The 20731-nt window shown below is 39.7% G+C and overlaps 1 protein-coding gene and 4 long non-coding RNA genes across 5 annotated transcripts in view; 4 read left to right on the top strand and 1 right to left on the bottom strand.

Annotated features, from left to right (window-relative positions):
• The window catches only part of LOC134673426 (uncharacterized), a 155541-nt gene that overhangs the window by 92799 nt on the left and 42011 nt on the right, over positions 1–20731 (top strand). The gene's annotated exons all lie outside the window — the stretch shown is intronic.
• The window catches only part of LOC134673396 (eIF-2-alpha kinase GCN2), a 45327-nt gene that overhangs the window by 1300 nt on the left and 23296 nt on the right, over positions 1–20731 (bottom strand). Inside the window, exons 16-27 of the mRNA XM_063531370.1 lie at positions 12007–12239; positions 11420–11675; positions 10623–10774; positions 9705–9838; positions 8884–9063; positions 8093–8316; positions 6484–6617; positions 6143–6305; positions 5341–5555; positions 4345–4430; positions 3424–3554; positions 686–867 (exon numbers count right to left, since the gene is read on the bottom strand). Of these exons, the coding sequence (XP_063387440.1) occupies positions 686–867; positions 3424–3554; positions 4345–4430; positions 5341–5555; positions 6143–6305; positions 6484–6617; positions 8093–8316; positions 8884–9063; positions 9705–9838; positions 10623–10774; positions 11420–11675; positions 12007–12239 (2090 nt within the window). The remainder of the gene's footprint in view (positions 1–685; positions 868–3423; positions 3555–4344; positions 4431–5340; positions 5556–6142; positions 6306–6483; positions 6618–8092; positions 8317–8883; positions 9064–9704; positions 9839–10622; positions 10775–11419; positions 11676–12006; positions 12240–20731) is intronic.
• LOC134673427 (uncharacterized) lies at positions 12938–14084 on the top strand. The gene is made up of 2 exons (XR_010099475.1): positions 12938–13539; positions 13626–14084. It is a non-coding gene; the product is annotated as an uncharacterized LOC134673427 (long non-coding RNA).
• LOC134673428 (uncharacterized) lies at positions 16523–17241 on the top strand. The gene is made up of 2 exons (XR_010099476.1): positions 16523–16696; positions 16783–17241. It is a non-coding gene; the product is annotated as an uncharacterized LOC134673428 (long non-coding RNA).
• LOC134673429 (uncharacterized) lies at positions 19619–20398 on the top strand. Its single transcript, XR_010099477.1, has 2 exons — positions 19619–19853; positions 19940–20398. It is a non-coding gene; the product is annotated as an uncharacterized LOC134673429 (long non-coding RNA).

The raw sequence follows: 20731 nt of genomic DNA, 5'->3' as shown, positions 1-20731 counted from the left end.
AAAATTTGATAAAGTCCCATTAAGAAAAGTCTGCAGCGGATTTGATAGCCCACGCAGTGTAAGTGTTATTTAGGCGTCATAATTTCATAGAAGTTTGACGTTTAAAATGACACTTGCACTGCGTGGGCTATCAAAATCGCTGCAGACTTTTCATGGTCTGACACTAGTTTGGTGCGCAAATTGTCATTTGGCATATATTGATGTGATAAAAAAAAAACTTAGGAAATATACATGTGCGGAACGTTATATAAACTTAGGAAAATTGTTTGGGAAATGATGAAGTGATATTTTATTTGCTGATGATGATATTGAAGGCCTCGTGAAACGTGGCTAACCTTTGCTTGTACAGTCACCTGCAATAATATGTTACACAACGGAGGCCGCAAAAAATTCTGACACGATCTTATTTGTAGAGCTATAAGAGCGTGTCACAAATTTTTGCGGCCTTCGAATAGTAACATATTATTGCAGGTGACTGTACTTACTCTGTAATCGCCTGTGTGATGGCATTCTGTATTTCCTGCGCGCGCAGCGCCGCATCCAGTCAGGAGCAAAGCTTCGAGGCCTAAGGCCTGGAACGTCTGCCGAAAGAGACGCTGCGCTCCCTACCCGAGACCAAAGGCGCGCAGGACGGGCTCAAGCAGTCATAAGTATTCTCAAGTGTCTTTAGTATCTAAGTACTTACTCAGCGATCACCTGTGCGATGGCATTCTGTACATCCTGCGCGCGCAGCGGCGCGGCGAGACGCGCGGCCAACGCGCGCACGCAGGCCTCGTCGCACGCTAACGCCACGCACGCGCAACGCACGCGGCTGAGAAACGGTTGTAGGCCTAGGTTCACTAAGGTGGACGTCAGCTGGGTGTTTATCTGTGAAGCGATTCACTTGTTTAATCAATTTTTTTAACATGCAGATACGTCTGCGAGCGACATTAACCCTTATCTTGGCATCGTAACACCCGTGATACATGGAACTTAAAAAAATCTAGCAGGTTCACTTTATTACCTAACACAATAATTCTGCCATCAATATGTCGAGCTACCCTCCTTACTTATAGAAAAAAATAATTGACACGAGTGTCATTGTAAATTAATTAGTAATAATCAATATGGCGCCGCGGAAACAATAGATTTCGGTTCGTACTGGAAGTTTTGCATTTATTTCTTATGTTAGTGTATATTTTTTCATAATCTACATTTTGATATCTTTACTGTCTCTTAGTGCATACATATTTACAATGCCTTCGAATTTAAAAACATTTAATACACAGAACCTTACATGAAACTGTTATGTATTATATTTGATACACTGCCAAGAACTCAGAAATGTACATATCGAAAGGATTGTATTACATTTAATACATTGCCAAGTTATCGTCAAAATATTTTTACAAGATTTTTAATTTTTTTATTTTTGTGGGGTTACAAAACATGCTTCAATTATTTAATATTAGTTTTCGTATTATTTAGTTATTAAACTTTGATTTTTTTAAGTACTAGATGTTATTTAACTATAGTCTAAGTACGCTGTAGCATTATTGCTACGCCGTAGCCCGTAGCACGGAAAAATATGTGTATGGCAAAAAATGGCCCCAAAGTAAAAAAAATGATTTTTTTTAACTTTTAATTATTTGTTTACTTTTCATATTTTACTCAACTTTTTGCTGACGACTTTTTTGAAACTTTACGGGATCTAATTTTCCGTCCATGTGATCAGGTATTCGTAGATACAATTTATTTTTACAGGTTTAATAGTCATCTGATGCTTTAGATTGCGTTTAATTAGCAGTAAATGCTTATTTCTGTTGCATTACATGTTTTATTATTATTAAAATCTTCATTTTTCTTCTAAAAAGTAGGTAACTATTTTGTCGAGTTATTGGCATTGTATCAAATATGATACATATGATTTTCCGAAACTGGAAAATCCTGGATTTTTTTTCTTATTTTTTAATAGTCTAGTATGCTCAATAGGTGACAAAAAACTAAAAAAATGTTTATATTTAAGATATTTTGAGCCTTGCCAAGATAAGGGTTAAAGGAAAAAATGGAAAAATCACGTTTTCGTTACGCATGCTTTTTTTATTTTATTTTTTTTATTTGCTATTTTTTGGAATTACGTTTGATTTGTTTAAACAGTTGTTTTCTAGATTGCATTTGGGTCAAATTAATAGGTAAGTTTTTTCACGAAGTTTGTTGAAAATTCAGGTCTCAAAATTATCAAATATAAAATGACTACAAAAATTTACTGTGCCATAACGTACCTACGGGTGAAAAGGTGGTGTAGGTACTTTTGGCACTTTGTCCGTGTCGATAATTAATACCTTGACTGTACAATGAACGCTAGGTGTAAATACGCATTAATTATGAAATAGTAACATATATTGACTGCAATATAATATTTTAAACTTTTGCGTTTTAAACACATATTAACTCACATTATAGACGGGTCTACTACAGATGGGTGTCGGACTATTGACAATAATTAACATTATGTGTGGTGGGTGGTTTGAAAATGTGATGTCTACCCCAAACATTTCCATACACTTTTCGTCGGGTAGATGCACAAATCTCTGTTTTGACATTTTGCTGGGACAATCAGTCAGCCGCGACCAGTGAAACCTGTGTCGAAACGTCGGTAAATCAAGGCAATTGAATAAAATTCGCGTTAGACCCCGTCTATAATGTGAGTTAATATATATTGACTGGTCATTACTTAGTTTCATTTAGAATGAACAAGGTTCGTTATCGTAGTGACAAGCAGGTCGCATTATTAAATAGCAAGGGCCAGTACAATAGCAGGATATTTATAAACAATGTAATCGTAATGCAGGTCGCCTTATCTTCAGGGTTCACTGGATAAATTATACCGTGACCGTATAAGTAAGGATTCACGCAAAAAGATACAGCGAGAAAAAGTTTTTACGTTTGCTTTGCAAGTAGGTATGTACTTCCGTTTTGTTTGACATGTAGTTAACTCATTAGCGCCTACACCCACTTTTTGGAATCCACCATTTTTTAGGGTTCCGTAGCCAAAGGGTAAAAAACGGGACACTATTACTAAGACTTCGCAGTCCATCTGTCCGTCCGTTTGTCTGTCACCAGGCTGTATCTCACGAACCGTGATAGCTAGGCAGTTGAAATTTTCACAGATGATGTATTTCTGTTGCCGCTATAACAACAAATACTAAAGACAGAATATAATAAATATTTAAGTGGGGCTCCCATACAACAAACGTGACTTTATTGGCGTTATTTGCGTAATAGTATCCATTAGTATCCAATAGGAACCATTAGTGCGCGAGTCTGACTCGCACTTCGCCGATTTTTAATGCTGTTAGGTAGAGGTACATTAGAAAATCAAATCTAACACCGTAACCGAGGTGTACCCAAATAGGGCGCTAAAGGGTAATGGGTAATTCTCACCGAATTTTCGCAGTATCTCTTAGAATTCTTGGTCATCTTCTCGCTGGCGGTGATAAACGTGACAGATATGTTGGGGCTGTTGGACTTTTCCACGTCGTTCCAGTTTTGATACGTTAGGCGACTGTTTGAACCTGAAGCAAAAGTGATTGCAAAATTAAGTCATTAAAATTCCTACAAATATGTAGAACAAAAAAAACCGGCCAAGTGCGAGTTGGACTCGCTTTTCTAGGGTTCCGTACATAAGTCAGATTCACGCTTGACTGCACATTTCTAATAGGTTTTCCTGTAATCTATAGGTAAAGAACTATTTTGTGTATTTTTTTCAAAATTTTAGACCCTGTAGTTTCGGAGATAAATGGGGGGAATGGTCATTTTTCGGCTATTTTCTAAATAACTTCGAACCTATGTATTTTAAAATTATAAAAAAAATATGTCCATCTTTGGGCTACTAATTTACATATGTGTACCAAATTTCAACTTAATTGGTCCAGTAGTTACCGAGAAAATAGGCTGTGACAGACGGACAGACAGACAGACGCACGAGTGATCCTATAAGGGTTCCGTTTTTTCCTTTTGAGGTACAGAACCCTAAAAATATTACTTAGAGCTTTAATAAAGCAAACAGAAATAAATAATATCTTGTAACATAAATATGTATTGCAATAGATGAAAAAATATATTATAAACTTGACTGTACACATAAAATGACCGTAGTTCTGTAGAAAGCGACCAAGTTTTTATTTTTGTCAAAGTGACTTACACCCTAACTCAGTAGCTTTGGTCGCTTTCTGCATTGATCAAAAAATTGAGTTTTTAATTTTTTTACCAATGCAGAAAGCGACCAAAGCTACCGAGTTAGGGTGTAAATCACTTTGACACAAATAAAAAGTTGGTCGCTTTCTACAGTCAAATAAGTCTTACTTTCAGGCGTCCTCATTGTTTCCGGATTCAACTTCTGTTTGACAAAATCCACTGCATCGATGTACGGCACTTTGAACTCTAAAACCCTAAAAATACATTAAAATTATCAGAATGAAATTGTACGGCAAATCTATTTAAAAACGAAATTCTAATTGCTTATCGTAAAAAACCGGGCAAGTGCGAGTCGGACTCGCGCACGAAGGGTTCCGTACCATAATGCAAAAAAAAAACAAAAAAAAAGCAAAAAAAAACGGTCACCCATCCAAGTACTGACCACTCCCGACCGACGTTGCTTAACTTTGGTCAAAAATCACGTTTGTTGTATGGGAGCCCCATTTAAATCTTTATTTTATTCTGTTTTTAGTATTTGTTGTTATAGCGGCAACAGAAATACATCATCTGTGAAAATTTCAACTGTCTAGCTATCACGGATCGTGAGATACAGCCTGGTGACAGACGGACGGACGGACGGACGGACGGACAGCGAAGTCTTAGTAATAGGGTCCCGTTTACCCTTTGGGTACGGAACCCTAAAAACGAAATTCTAATTGCTTATCGTAAAAAAAGAAAAAAGCGTACTTATAAAGTCAATGGCTCTATAGTCCATTTTTTTAGCATTAGAAAGAACTTCGCAGAAGTAAGCTTGTGATTCCAAATCCGGCACTTTTAGTGGTAATAATTTGAAGTAAATTATATGTATTGACCATGCTACATTAGATAATTCAATAATTATTAACAATTAAAGAGCCTGATAAAAACTGCACGCTTGCTTCTGTGGAGTTCTTTCTAATGCTAAAAAAACGAACTATAGAGCACAATCGTATGATTTTCTGCACACTTTTTAGAACAACAACTACCCACTTTCAGAGCATGAGAAATAAGTTCAATTCTCACCAGTTTATATAGCCGGTTGCTCGATGGCTTATTATATTCCGAACGCACGCTGGCGTCAAGCTAATATGAACTTTATCGCTTCAAAATAAAATCCTTTCTTACCTGTCTCCACTGTACCACGCTGCTTTAACCCCAGAATCCTCATGCTCCAGAATTATGCCAGCGCCACTGTTTTCCCGGTCCACAGTATTAGGGCAGGGGCAGCAACTGAGGCCAGAGGCCCATAGGTCTCGGGCCAAGTTCGCTCGTTGGGAGGCCGCGAGGCCGTCGCGGCCATTGCCTGCTGTGCCGTGGACGTTCACACAGATGAGGGTAGGCTGGAAGAAAAAATGGAATAAAAGAGTAATTTAATTAGTTAACCCACACAGTGGCTTTGACCACCGTCATCATGGGCGGGACTGCAATATAATTACGCGCGTGCGATAGAGATAGCAACAGGCGAGTCAATGTACGAAATTCCTCGTTCTTGGCGTTCTAACTTTACCCTTAATAATAGGTTGTATAGGAGGTATGTTGAAGTTTTTTTAATACACAGTGGCTAAAAAATAGCTGCATACCCGTTGCCAGGGAGGTTTTGGGATTATACTGAGCAAGTTTTACTATGGGACCAAACCCAAAATCGGGAAAAAATTTTTACCCTCCCATAGAAAATGAACCAGCCAAAATGTATGAAACAGCGATTTCGGGGTTGGTCCCATAGTAAAAGTTGCTCAGTATAATCCCAAAACCTCCCTGACAACGGGAATGCAGTAATTTTTTTGCCACCCCGTATATTATGTAAGATTCTTATGGACACATGGGCAATGATTACCAGGCCACAAATGTAGGCAAGGCTGGTAAGGTTACAGTATGAGGTATAATGTCAATAATGCACTTTAACAACACACAATAAGGTTCAAATTACCTCGTTAGGCGCTGGCTGAGGCATCTCCGACTCCATTTTCTTGACTATGGTCGCCATTCTCTCTAGAGACATGGAGAATCCGACACACGAGCTCTTCTGCTTGACACTGTCGATGTCTTTTGTACGGGCTATCTTGCGGAACTCTTCTACTAAAGCGTCGTATCTGGTGGTAAAATAATAACTATTAGTTTCTGACTTAGGGCTTGTGCACAAATCACGCGAGGTTCGATAGGGGAAGGGGGGTCACGGAAAACATCCGATAGATCTCGTTGGGGGAGGGGGGTATAAGGAAACCTCATGTCTGTAAAAAAGTTTTATAATATTTATTTATTTATTTATACCTGCCACCTGCGGCGATTAGGTCTCCAGCGCGACGCTTGGTATGTCGCTCGTCGCGTGCTATGGACATCTGCCAAAACACACCGCTATGTTGCGTCGCGTTGTATGCCAAAAACGGCGCCACGGTTATAGGACACTGTGAACAACGAAGACAAAAGGAGCATTCCACGGGCTGTCCCGTACAAACGCATTTTATTTCCTATGTTGCGACTTTTTTTTTGGCATTTAAAGTAGCCAATTATTTTTCTGTGCATAATTTTGACCATTTGTCATAGAAAAGGAAACTCTTGTACTTGCAAATCTTCAGAAAATCGCGTTTGTACGGGACAAATGGTAGACAATTTCATCGCACTCTCCAAAAAGTGGTCACTGGTCAGGACATTGTATCACAAGTAGAGAATATTTAATGATAACCTGTCCAACAATATTGCCTTGGCAGCGAACTATTCGTCTGGTTAGTTAGTAAGTTAGGTTAGTTATTAAATAACTTGGTTAAGAATTAGCTTTAAGTTTTTTGGTTGGGGACTGGAAATTTACGGTCTCGCTGAGTCCCATCCATTTTACTATACAAATATTTTTAAATTCTACCTGATTTTTTATTGTTCCGTACCCAAAGGGTAAAAACGGGACCCTGTTAACTAAGATTCCGCTGTCTGTCTGTCTGTCCGTCTGTCTGTTACCAGGCTGTATCTCATGAACCGTGATAGCTAGGCAGTTGAAATTTTCACAAATGATGTATTCTGTTACCGCTATAACAACAAATACTAAAACAGAATATAATAATTATTTAAGTGTGGCTCCCATACAATAAACGTGATTAAATTCCGTTTTTTTTTTAAATGGTACGGAGTCCTTCGTGCGCGAGTCCGACGGTTTTTACAAGCTTTTATTTAGTTTCACCTGACCGTTGTCTGTCTGTCTGTGAGTAATCAAATCTTGCAAGTTAAATTTAATCCACTTCCCGGTTTCCGATTGAGCTGAAATTTTGCATGCATGTATAAATCGGATGACAATGCAATATTATGGTAGCATCGAGCTGACCTGATGATGGAGACAGGAGGTGGCCATAGGAACTCTGTGATGAAACAACGTAACCTAATTGTGTTAGGGGTTTTTAGAATTGTCTCGATGAGTATTAGTTGTCTGTCGTAAGAAAAATACAGTGCATGAGCGATAAAAGCTTGTACCAAAAATGAAATTTTTGCCAAAAACGTATTTTTTTGATCAAGCTGAAACGAAGACTTCGCTCTCACTTCGCGCTAGCTCTATCACTGACTTACCTCGCACCCTAGCGCCTTAGCGTTCCTATAGACCGCCTCCAACTCGGCCACGGCTTGGGCCACCAACTTCGCCCACTTGGCTTGCTTCACGAAGCGTGTGACCAGCTCCTTCACTTCGTACACCGCGATGTCCGCCTCCATCAGCCCGAGGTTTCAGATGACCACGTGACAGAGATAGCACTAGCGCGCAAGCTCTAATGTCTAGCTAACACTGACAGAGATAACACTATTGCTTATGATCTCATGCTATATAGTAAAGATTGACAGAAATAGCGCTACTGCCTGACTACAGATGTTTTTTTCTTATAAAGACCCTCTGAAACAAACTTACCTCGCACCCTAGCGCCTTAGCGTTCCTATAGACCGCCTCCAACTCGGCCACCGCTTGGGCCACCAACTTCGCCCACTTGGCTTGCTTCACGAAGCGTGTGACCAGCTCCTTCACTTCGTACACCGCGATGTCCGCCTCCATGAGACCGAGGAGATTGGAGACATCGCGGTTGGTGATGCAGAGGGATGTGAGGTGGGTTTGGAGCTGGAGGCTTGTTATGCGACCTGGAAGAAAAATAATTGAGTGGCCGTCATGTAGAATTTCTAGTTAAAACAGTCAGTAGATATATATTTTACCGTAACCACGGCAACGTAGTATAAGGAAAACATGATATTTACGCAGGGTGAGGTGATTCCATTCGGGAGGGTGTGGGCAACTGGGCATTCTGTATACTATTACATATTCTGTGATGTTGTTTAAATATAACTTAAAAAATAATAATTAACTGGAAGCGCTGGTGGCCTAGCGGTGAGAGCGTGCGACTTGCAATCTGGAGGTCGCGGGTTCAAACCCCGGCTCGTACCAATGAGTTTTTCGGAACTTATGTACGAAATATCATTTGATATTTACCAGTCGCTTTTCGGTAAAGGAAAACATCGAGAGGAAACCGGACTAATCCCAATAAGGCCTAGTTTACCCTCTGGGTTGGAAGGTCAGATGGCAGTCGCTTTCGTAAAAACTAGTGCCTACGTCAAATCATGGGATTAGTTGTCAAGCGGAGCCCAGGCTCTCATGAGCCGTGGCGAAATGCCGGGATAACGCGAGGAAGAAGTTGTTTAAAATTAACTCACCAAAAGTAACATCCACAAGTATAGGATAGATATCTGCATGTTTATCCAATGGTACTCCACAGGACATTAGTAAAGCCTTCAGTAGCTCTGTATGGTTGAGGTGTATGGTGACTTTCAAGCCGCTTTCAGAAGCCGCCCGGCTTGCGACCACCAGCAGCTCGGCGTCGGGCCAGAGAGTGTCTGAAAGGCAAATTGCGATGTTGACTGTATTTTAAATAAATTGTTTCACACCATGTACAGTCGCCATCAGACATATCGGAGCGGCCAAGGTGGTCACAATATCTGAACACGCACTCTAACGCCCTGACAATAGAGGCGTGTTCAGATATTTGTGAGCACCTTGGCCGCTCCGATATATCTGATGGCGACTGTACGAATAAAAATACCAGAATAGTATATTGAATACTAAAGTAAGAAAGGCAGTAAAGTAAGAAACGTTTCAAATAATTGTCGGCCGAGACGAAGAAGAGGTCGACAAATATGTGGCTGAGGCTTTTGTATTTACTGGCCGAGGTGTGTGTACTATTTTTCTGTTTGAAGGAGCCGGAAACCGGCAACTTCGTTTATCGCACCGGAGTACAGTCACCTGCAATAATATGTTACTCTTCGAACGCCGCAAAAATATGTGACACACTCTTATGACTCTACAAATAAGATCGTATCAGATATTTTTGCGGCCTTCGTTGTGTAACATATTATTGCAGGTGACTGTACAGTAAAAAAAATGCACGTCTGAGCACACGCAGCCGGTGCAAGCGGCCTCATTTGTCAAGATAGATAATTTCTAATCACCAGGGTTAACAATATTAAACCATCCTCACCTGACTTAGGGTTGAAAATGTCAAACGCACACTCTATGATCTCCCTCGGATGAAAACCAGGTACGTGCTTTTCCCTAAACACCCGATCAATGACGTAACGACGCATGTACTTCGATCCGGAGTATGCCACGTGCCTAAAAACAATACAGAATATTTAGTCACTATACTATAGTCTGTATAGTCTGTGTAGTCTGTAGTGTGTCTAGTCTGTGTAGAGTATTCTATCTATCTATCGATCTATCTTTAGGTATTTAAATAAAATTAAACAAACAATTTGTACATTTTCGGGTAGTTATAACATTTATTGGTTAACCAACCAAATACAAAACCGCCTGGATCTGTCACTGAACGACCTGACTTTAACCTACATTATTTGATCGTGTAATGTTTTCATGTAGCCTCCTTATGCCAGAGGAGCCATTTGAGCCATTGAAAAACCTATTAGAAATGTGCAGTCAAGCGTCAAGCGTGAGTCGGACTTAATTACTTAGTTTTTCATTCGACCCCTACGGGTTCTTTAAAGACGTTTCATTTACGTTCCACATAAAAAATACATTGTAAAAAATTGGGTAATGTACGGAACCCTTGGAACGCGTGTCCAACTCGCACTTGACCGGTTTTTGTCAAGCAACAGGGTGTTTGGAATGGTAAGCAATGGTGACTAAATTTGCGGTTTTTATTTTAGACAAAATTCTATATACTAGCTTGACAATAAATTATACTCTCGGTAGATTGAATAGAAACTACCCTAGCAAAAGACAGTGTCAAGTCATGTGGCAGATAACAGACGGTTCCAGAAGTGGTCATGACCTTGACCGCGTTGGGATAAGCGTTCCAAGCCTTAACCCGGAGGTCAGGAGCGGTGGGAAGAACCCGACCGCGCCGTGACTTCTGAATACCAGTCAAATTTATACGTACCTAGCAAAAGGCAGCCTTAAGTCATGCGGCAGATGACAGACGGTTCCAGAAGCGGTCATGACCTTAACCGCGTTGGGGTAAGCGTCCCACGCCTTAACTCTGGGAGTTAGTAGTGGTGGTGAGAACTCGACTGCGCCGTGACTTCTGAATACCTGTTAATATTAGAGTTTTGGTTTAATTACACAACATGTACCGTATATGCCCAAATAAACACCTTATAAAACAAAGTCCGCCATCGCGTCTGTCTGTTTGTGTGCTTGTTTGTTCGCAATAAACTCAAAAACTAGTTAACGAATTTTCATGCGGTTTTCACATATCAATAGAGTGATTCTTGAGGAAGGTTTAGGTACATAATTTTGTTAACCCGTGCGAAGCCGGGGCGGGTAGCCAGTTACATAATGAAGCAAAGAAAAATATACTATGCGGTTAGGGAATGAAATCAGTAACGCAGATAAAAAAATGTGATGAGATTTTCAAATTCAAAATGACGCTTGCAGTTTCATGTATATACGGAACTGTTGATATGTAAGGTGCTTCTCTAATATGTACAGTCACCACACGGGACTGTTATATGCCATTTATGGAATAATATTAACATCAATAAATTGCTCTGATAATAAGATTAAGATTAATTACGATTCATAAGAGCTTGTTGCTAGGCCTACATGAATAAAGTATATTTTGAGTTTGAGTTTAGGGTTCTTGCTAAATTGGAAATTCTATAGCCTAAGCATTGAACAACAAATTTAGCTAGGATCCTAAATAGCGCTAAAATCCCGGAGCATGATGGTACTTACCTCGGCAACGCGGTCTGTCAGCCATCTTAACTGGACTCTTCTCATACCATTATGGTAAGTAATATCTTCTGCTGTCGAAGGCGCCTGCTGCAGGCACGCGCCGATCAGCCTCTGGTATCCACGGGAGCCTCGTGAACTTAGTGTGTGGGATAAAAGGCCAGATAGGGCGCCTTCAGCCACTGGGCGGGGTACGTGTGAACTAGATAATAGCTCGGCGCAGGTTGGACGGACGCTGGCATCATGGTTTAAAAGCCATCTGCAAAGAAATTAGTTGGTAAGAAGAGGCAGGGTTTTGGAAAAAACTTATTATTAAATTGAATGAAATAATAATTTATTTTAAGCATAATATAACACATGTATGTGTTAGTAACTTATATACATGACTATACAAATAAACATCTTATCTTATCTTATACCTAATAAATAAAAATTGAGTATACTTTATTCAGCATAAGAAATACCGTCTTGTGTTCATAAAACGGCTTCGCTTCACTAGGCCCTTTGACATTCTCGGTCAGCAATTATCTATTTCCCTGCCTATGTAGTAATGTACAATTGATGGCTTATTTAGTGCCTTAAAAACGTACCTTATAACAATAATCTGTTTCTCATTATTTTCGCACTCGAATCCCTCCGGCATGACGATATCCTTGGTCCTCAAATTGGTCAGCACCACCATACGTTCCATCCCCGTATTTAAAGGGGGGTGAAACATTTCGAAGAGAATTATACCCAATGAGTAAATGTCAACTTTCTGGTTATATATCACTTTGCTGGCTGACTGTAGGAGTTCTGGGGCTACGTATAGGGCTGTGCCGATCTGTAAATAGAGAATGTCCGGAAAATGTATGGAAAATGTCCGGCTGCGTCGTGTTTTATTTAAGCAAAGAATTGTTGATTGTTGTATATGTAGGTGTAAAGTGTGAGAAAAAAAATTGTTGTCTGTAAAGTAGGTTTACGGACGATAATTTTGCGTGATAACGTCATAAGAAAACAATGATGAAAAATTGCATACTTTGGCCGTAACGTTACCATGGAGATCTGTCCACAACGTTACCAACGTTACCATCCACAACGTGACACTTTTTCGTGCATGCTATCGGTGTTCATCGATTTATAACACGTTATCAAGTCAAAAAATTATGTCCCGAGTTTGAAAGTTGGCCATACGAATACTGTATTGTCAAACGTTAACTTTTGACAAGTACATTTACTTTTAATTCTAGGCACGGTAATTTCTTACCCCTCATAAACGTTTACTAAAGTTGACAAGCCGATAATAATCGTTTGTCCCTTTCCATCATAGGCTTGTCGACGTATCGGCTTGTCAACTTTAGTAACGTTTACGAATAAGGGGGTTAGACTTTACATATCTTCTACTGTTAATACTCTTTGATAAAACGCATGTAGACTGTCTACAGACAAAAAAATGTTACAAATATGAATAGAAATCGAAAACATTGTAACAACAAAATTTTAATTCTTCATTTTTTTTTCAATATTGAACAGTATGTGACCCTGACCCATATTCGTTTGATACCCTTAACGCCATCTAGCGAGCTCAGTCGATAACAACATGGTCCGGGTTGCTAGATTAAAAATAATTTCGGTGCCTTCCTACATTTTTGGTTTTTTTAATCGCAGGTCGTTGTAAATTAAAATTGTCTTCAAATATTTTTTTTATTCGTCGGCGCGTTGTATTCAATATTATTCTAAGCAAACTAAATAGGAAAGAAAGCGTTTTTTTTTTGTCAAGTCATGTGGTGTTCGGCCGAGCCCCGTTCGGACTCTGGTAACCCCGTCGTTTGATCTGTCACCGATGGCTCGCCACGTAGCTAGCCGTTCTTTTTGGATTTGGAAGAGATCGTAGCAAGGTGGTTCGTTTCCTTTGCCCAGCGGCCTGGTGCCGCCTGATGGCTTCTACCTATATCGCGGTTTAAGCCGCCTAATCGTAAGTAGCTCGTCGATTCCTTAATTGTTTTGGATGGATTTGTTAGTGCAGTGCTGATTGTTTTTATATTATTGCAGCTCGTTGGATGTGAATCGTCCTGGAAATTGAAGCCCCGGGTGCATTGAAATTATGCAAGTCCTTTCCTACGCCCGCTTATTGTCTGCCCCGGGTAAGCAGCGACCTACTCGCAGTCCAGTATATTTATTCGATTCTGTGAATGTCTGTTCCGTTACTTAGTAGTTTTATAAATTTCAGGGTTTCAAGATTTACCGTCTTTATTACGAGTTTACGGGGTGGCCTCAAAATGCCAGCTTCTGCAAGCCGAGCTACCAGTGGCAAGGAGCTGTGCCTGGCGTTTCCATACTTCCACGCAGAGGTTCCTGACCAACGTGGCGGTTGTATTGTTTACGGTCTTTCGAAGTTTTGGAGGTTAGATCGACCCTTTATCTAATATGTATTACTGAACCAGAGATGCTGGTTCTGGCGCCCTCATACCCTTAGTAACTTTTAAGTTTGTCCGTCAGTAGGCCGCTTCTACCAAAACATTTTAAAAAAGAGTTCGCTATACCCATAACTGTTCCCTCAACACTTAAATAAGAGTCTGATGCTCATGTTATTTAGATAAGAGCTAGTTTACCTTAAGTTCCTGTCATTAAGGCCCTTAAGGCTCTCCGGGTTAGTTTTGAAATTATTTAAATAAATGTTTTATTCATATTGTCTAGTTTCCTTAATTAATTAAGAAAATATTCCATATTAATACCCCAAAATAATAGTTGTTTCAGTGGCGCCCAACGTGGGGCAATGTTAGCGAACCTCTTTGGTCACAGTGTGTTAGCTAAAGGGAGTTTTATTTTTTGGTAGAAACGGTGCTGCTTGTATTCTTGTATTGTGTTCAGGATAACCGATTATTACCTTTTTTTAATTTAAAATTACACTATATTACATAACTGTGTAAGTTAATACTGTTACCACATGTGAGCATACTTTTATAGGTTAGGTCATGTACCTACATGAGTGTGGAGTTATATTTATCTATTACTTGCGTTGTACTGTTTAGTACTGTGTAAAGATTATTAATTAAATTGCAACTAGTGGAATAGTGTGTGGAATGTTAAACGTAAGTTAACTTTTACTTTAATTAAAAAAAAATACAAAGGTGTAATGTTAGTGGACAGTTCTGTACCAAGCTGTAAGACTTGTGTTCTTTCAATTTAAGTTTTTTATTCTTCCTCGGTGGGAGGTTACTGTATTTGTACTTAGTTGACGGTACACCTGTTTAAAATGTAACGAAATTTTATTAATTATAAATGTGGAGTTGTAAAAAGTTTGAGGGAGCAAATTTGGAAGTTATAGTGAAGTACAGTCAGCAGGTGTTTTCAATTATTAAATTTATTACAGGATGTTTGGAGTTGAAGTTAAAAGTTGAAGTTTAAAATAAATAAAATTAATATTAAATAGTTTCTTGACGTGGTTGGGTACAGTCAGTCACAATTATAGTTGTTGACTTACGTTTTTTTTTAAATAACTTACCGATATTCAAATAGCCGTTTACCTTTAAGGTCGAATCTTATTGTAGTAGTTTCCACAATTGTTTCGTACGGGAGTTATGTTTATTACCTACTTTTCCTTATCTATTGTCTCGACTTAAATCGAGTTTTTTCCTTATTGTTGTTATTTTAGGTGAAGTAAATATTTACTTATTAGTTAATTATCGGTGATTGCGCGTTTTTTTTGTTGATGTTCGGTAGGAGTTTTTTTTATGGTTGCGTGCAGGAGTTTTGTTTACGTATTACTTTCTTTCGATCGTGTCTGAGCAAACGTAACTCAGGCACGTGGTTTGTTTGTTGTTGGGGGGCGAAGAGGACGATTTAAAGACTCTTCGCGTGTTTTACCGGGGTGCTGGCGTTTTAAACCAGTATTCCAATCGGCACTGGCTGGTCGGGTTCTGGCGGACTTTAAACCGTCAGGCTCTTAATAGCAGTTGCATCTTCTTTGTTAACGCTTTGCGGTATGACTTAAATCATATGCGTGAACGTTAATGTTGATGTTAGGGGGTTATGTGGTACACGCCTTAAAGCGTTGTCCGCAAACATCGGATTTTTTTTGTCAGACTGACAGACTTGCATTGCCTGAAATGGAGCCTGTACAGTCGACTTCCTTGTGTGTCTCGTGTTGTTTCGAACGTTACCGTCTGCCTGTCGTTTAGACACAGCTGGTCAATGTATCATGTGTTGTGTTATTGTCTGATTTCCGCGTTCAGACCTGTGACGTCTGACAGTCACGGCCTGATATGCGCGCTAGGTATCTTTGAATTAGTTGTATTAGTTGTAGTAGCAGTCACCGATCTTAGTTAGTAAATTTCACTTGGCTATATGCCGTCTTCCGCTGTATCTCTTGGACGCATAACCCGCGGCCTGGGCCGTTCGTTATGCCACCAAGGAATATACGCGATGCGACGTTTCGTGGTAATGTAGCTTAGAGCTTTACTTGCGTGCGTCAAGTCTTTATAAAGTAAGTCTGGTTTAGTGCGTGGGTTCGATTTTTTTTTGTTAGTTAGTTTTTTTTAGCGGTAGGTAATTGTCTAGGTACTTTCCGCGGGTGGTTTTGCGAGCTGGGGACCAGCTCAAAATTTTGCCGTAGTCAAAATTTTCTTCGGGAAGGGGAGCACTGTAACAACAAAATTTTAATTCTTCATTTTTTTTTCAATATTGAACAGTATGTGACCCTGACCCATATTCGTTTGATACCCTTAACGTCATCTAGCGAGCTCAGTCGATAACAACTCGGTCCGGGTTGCTAGATTAAAAATAATTTCGGTGCCTTCCTACATTTTTGGTTTTTTTAATCGCAGGTCGTTGTAAATTAAAATTGTCTTCAAATATTTTTTTTATTCGTCGGCGCGTTGTATTCAATATTATTCTAAGCAAACTAAATAGGAAAGAAAGCGTTTTTTTTTGTCAAGTCATGTGGTGTTCGGCCGAGCCCCGTTCGGACTCTGGTAACCCCGTCGTTTGATCTGTCACCGATGGCTCGCCACGTACCTAGCCGTTCTTTTTGGATTTGGAAGAGATCGTAGCAAGGTGGTTCGTTTCCTTTGCCCAGCGGCCTGGTGCCGCCTGATGGCTTCTACCTATATCGCGGTTTAAGCCGCCTAATCGTAAGTAGCTCGTCGATTCCTTAATTGTTTTGGATGGATTTGTTAGTGCAGTGCTGATTGTTTTTATATTATTGCAGCTCGTTGGATGTGAATCGTCCTGGAAATTGAAGCCCCGGGTGCATTGAAATTATGCAAGTCCTTTCCTACGCCCGCTTATTGTCTGCCCCGGGTAAGCAGCGACCTACTCGCAGTCCAGTATATTTATTCGATTCTGTGAATGTCTGTTCCGTTACTTAGTAGTTTTATAAATTTCAGGGTTTCAAGATTTACCGTCTTTATTACGAGTTTACGGGGTGGCCTCAAAATGCCAGCTTCTGCAAGCCGAGCTACCAGTGGCAAGGAGCTGTGCCTGGCGTTTCCATACTTCCACGCAGAGGTTCCTGACCAACGTGGCGGTTGTATTGTTTACGGTCTTTCGAAGTTTTGGAGGTTAGATCGACCCTTTATCTAATATGTATTACTGAACCAGAGATGCTGGTTCTGGCGCCCTCATACCCTTAGTAACTTTTAAGTTTGTCCGTCAGTAGGCCGCTTCTACCAAAACATTTTAAAAAAGAGTTCGCTATACCCATAACTGTTCCCTCAACACTTAAATAAGAGTCTGATGCTCATGTTATTTAGATAAGAGCTAGTTTACCTTAAGTTCCTGTCATTAAGGCCCTTAAGGCTCTCCGGGTTAGTTTTGAAATTATTTAAATAAATGTTTTATTCATATTGTCTAGTTTCCTTAATTAATTAAGAAAATATTCCATATTAATACCCCAAAATAATAGTTGTTTCAGTGGCGCCCAACGTGGGGCAATGTTAGCGAACCTCTTTGGTCACAGTGTGTTAGCTAAAGGGAGTTTTATTTTTTGGTAGAAACGGTGCTGCTTGTATTCTTGTATTGTGTTCAGGATAACCGATTATTACCTTTTTTTAATTTAAAATTACACTATATTACATAACTGTGTAAGTTAATACTGTTACCACATGTGAGCATACTTTTATAGGTTAGGTCATGTACCTACATGAGTGTGGAGTTATATTTATCTATTACTTGCGTTGTACTGTTTAGTACTGTGTAAAGATTATTAATTAAATTGCAACTAGTGGAATAGTGTGTGGAATGTTAAACGTAAGTTAACTTTTACTTTAATTAAAAAAAAATACAAAGGTGTAATGTTAGTGGACAGTTCTGTACCAAGCTGTAAGACTTGTGTTCTTTCAATTTAAGTTTTTTATTCTTCCTCGGTGGGAGGTTACTGTATTTGTACTTAGTTGACGGTACACCTGTTTAAAATGTAACGAAATTTTATTAATTATAAATGTGGAGTTGTAAAAAGTTTGAGGGAGCAAATTTGGAAGTTATAGTGAAGTACAGTCAGCAGGTGTTTTCAATTATTAAATTTATTACAGGATGTTTGGAGTTGAAGTTAAAAGTTGAAGTTTAAAATAAATAAAATTAATATTAAATAGTTTCTTGACGTGGTTGGGTACAGTCAGTCACAATTATAGTTGTTGACTTACGTTTTTTTTTAAATAACTTACCGATATTCAAATAGCCGTTTACCTTTAAGGTCGAATCTTATTGTAGTAGTTTCCACAATTGTTTCGTACGGGAGTTATGTTTATTACCTACTTTTCCTTATCTATTGTCTCGACTTAAATCGAGTTTTTTCCTTATTGTTGTTATTTTAGGTGAAGTAAATATTTACTTATTAGTTAATTATCGGTGATTGCGCGTTTTTTTTGTTGATGTTCGGTAGGAGTTTTTTTTATGGTTGCGTGCAGGAGTTTTGTTTACGTATTACTTTCTTTCGATCGTGTCTGAGCAAACGTAACTCAGGCACGTGGTTTGTTTGTTGTTGGGGGGCGAAGAGGACGATTTAAAGACTCTTCGCGTGTTTTACCGGGGTGCTGGCGTTTTAAACCAGTATTCCAATCGGCACTGGCTGGTCGGGTTCTGGCGGACTTTAAACCGTCAGGCTCTTAATAGCAGTTGCATCTTCTTTGTTAACGCTTTGCGGTATGACTTAAATCATATGCGTGAACGTTAATGTTGATGTTAGGGGGTTATGTGGTACACGCCTTAAAGCGTTGTCCGCAAACATCGGATTTTTTTTGTCAGACTGACAGACTTGCATTGCCTGAAATGGAGCCTGTACAGTCGACTTCCTTGTGTGTCTCGTGTTGTTTCGAACGTTACCGTCTGCCTGTCGTTTAGACACAGCTGGTCAATGTATCATGTGTTGTGTTATTGTCTGATTTCCGCGTTCAGACCTGTGACGTCTGACAGTCACGGCCTGATATGCGCGCTAGGTATCTTTGAATTAGTTGTATTAGTTGTAGTAGCAGTCACCGATCTTAGTTAGTAAATTTCACTTGGCTATATGCCGTCTTCCGCTGTATCTCTTGGACGCATAACCCGCGGCCTGGGCCGTTCGTTATGCCACCAAGGAATATACGCGATGCGACGTTTCGTGGTAATGTAGCTTAGAGCTTTACTTGCGTGCGTCAAGTCTTTATAAAGTAAGTCTGGTTTAGTGCGTGGGTTCGATTTTTTTTTGTTAGTTAGTTTTTTTTAGCGGTAGGTAATTGTCTAGGTACTTTCCGCGGGTGGTTTTGCGAGCTGGGGACCAGCTCAAAATTTTGCCGTAGTCAAAATTTTCTTCGGGAAGGGGAGCACTGTAACAACAAAATTTTAATTCTTCATTTTTTTTTCAATATTGAACAGTATGTGACCCTGACCCATATTCGTTTGATACCCTTAACGTCATCTAGCGAGCTCAGTCGATAACAACTCGGTCCGGGTTGCTAGATTAAAAATAATTTCGGTGCCTTCCTACATTTTTGGTTTTTTTAATCGCAGGTCGTTGTAAATTAAAATTGTCTTCAAATATTTTTTTTATTCGTCGGCGCGTTGTATTCAATATTATTCTAAGCAAACTAAATAGGAAAGAAAGCGTTTTTTTTTGTCAAGTCATGTGGTGTTCGGCCGAGCCCCGTTCGGACTCTGGTAACCCCGTCGTTTGATCTGTCACCGATGGCTCGCCACGTACCTAGCCGTTCTTTTTGGATTTGGAAGAGATCGTAGCAAGGTGGTTCGTTTCCTTTGCCCAGCGGCCTGGTGCCGCCTGATGGCTTCTACCTATATCGCGGTTTAAGCCGCCTAATCGTAAGTAGCTCGTCGATTCCTTAATTGTTTTGGATGGATTTGTTAGTGCAGTGCTGATTGTTTTTATATTATTGCAGCTCGTTGGATGTGAATCGTCCTGGAAATTGAAGCCCCGGGTGCATTGAAATTATGCAAGTCCTTTCCTACGCCCGCTTATTGTCTGCCCCGGGTAAGCAGCGACCTACTCGCAGTCCAGTATATTTATTCGATTCTGTGAATGTCTGTTCCGTTACTTAGTAGTTTTATAAATTTCAGGGTTTCAAGATTTACCGTCTTTATTACGAGTTTACGGGGTGGCCTCAAAATGCCAGCTTCTGCAAGCCGAGCTACCAGTGGCAAGGAGCTGTGCCTGGCGTTTCCATACTTCCACGCAGAGGTTCCTGACCAACGTGGCGGTTGTATTGTTTACGGTCTTTCGAAGTTTTGGAGGTTAGATCGACCCTTTATCTAATATGTATTACTGAACCAGAGATGCTGGTTCTGGCGCCCTCATACCCTTAGTAACTTTTAAGTTTGTCCGTCAGTAGGCCGCTTCTACCAAAACATTTTAAAAAAGAGTTCGCTATACCCATAACTGTTCCCTCAACACTTAAATAAGAGTCTGATGCTCATGTTATTTAGATAAGAGCTAGTTTACCTTAAGTTCCTGTCATTAAGGCCCTTAAGGCTCTCCGGGTTAGTTTTGAAATTATTTAAATAAATGTTTTATTCATATTGTCTAGTTTCCTTAATTAATTAAGAAAATATTCCATATTAATACCCCAAAATAATAGTTGTTTCAACATGAATGTCGAATATGCTTCATCGTATGAATAATCTTAAGAACATTTAAGACATAGGGGCTATTCATAAATTACGTCATTTCAAATTGGGGGGGGGGGGTCTGGACATCGGATGATGGTAGCATGACGTAGGAGGAAACGGGGTCATTCGAAGCATGATTTTTGGATGATTTTAGGGGGAGGGGGGCGATCAAAAATCGATGACGTAATTTATGGACAGCCCCATAAGCAAAGAAGTGCATAATAATTATATCAAAAAGATTAA

Source organism: Cydia fagiglandana, chromosome 18 (genome assembly GCF_963556715.1).
Source record: "Cydia fagiglandana chromosome 18, ilCydFagi1.1, whole genome shotgun sequence".
Classification (NCBI taxonomy): domain Eukaryota; kingdom Metazoa; phylum Arthropoda; class Insecta; order Lepidoptera; family Tortricidae; genus Cydia; species Cydia fagiglandana.
The sequence above is the reverse complement of the archived record's forward strand: the minus strand, read 5'-3'. Positions and strand labels throughout refer to the sequence as shown.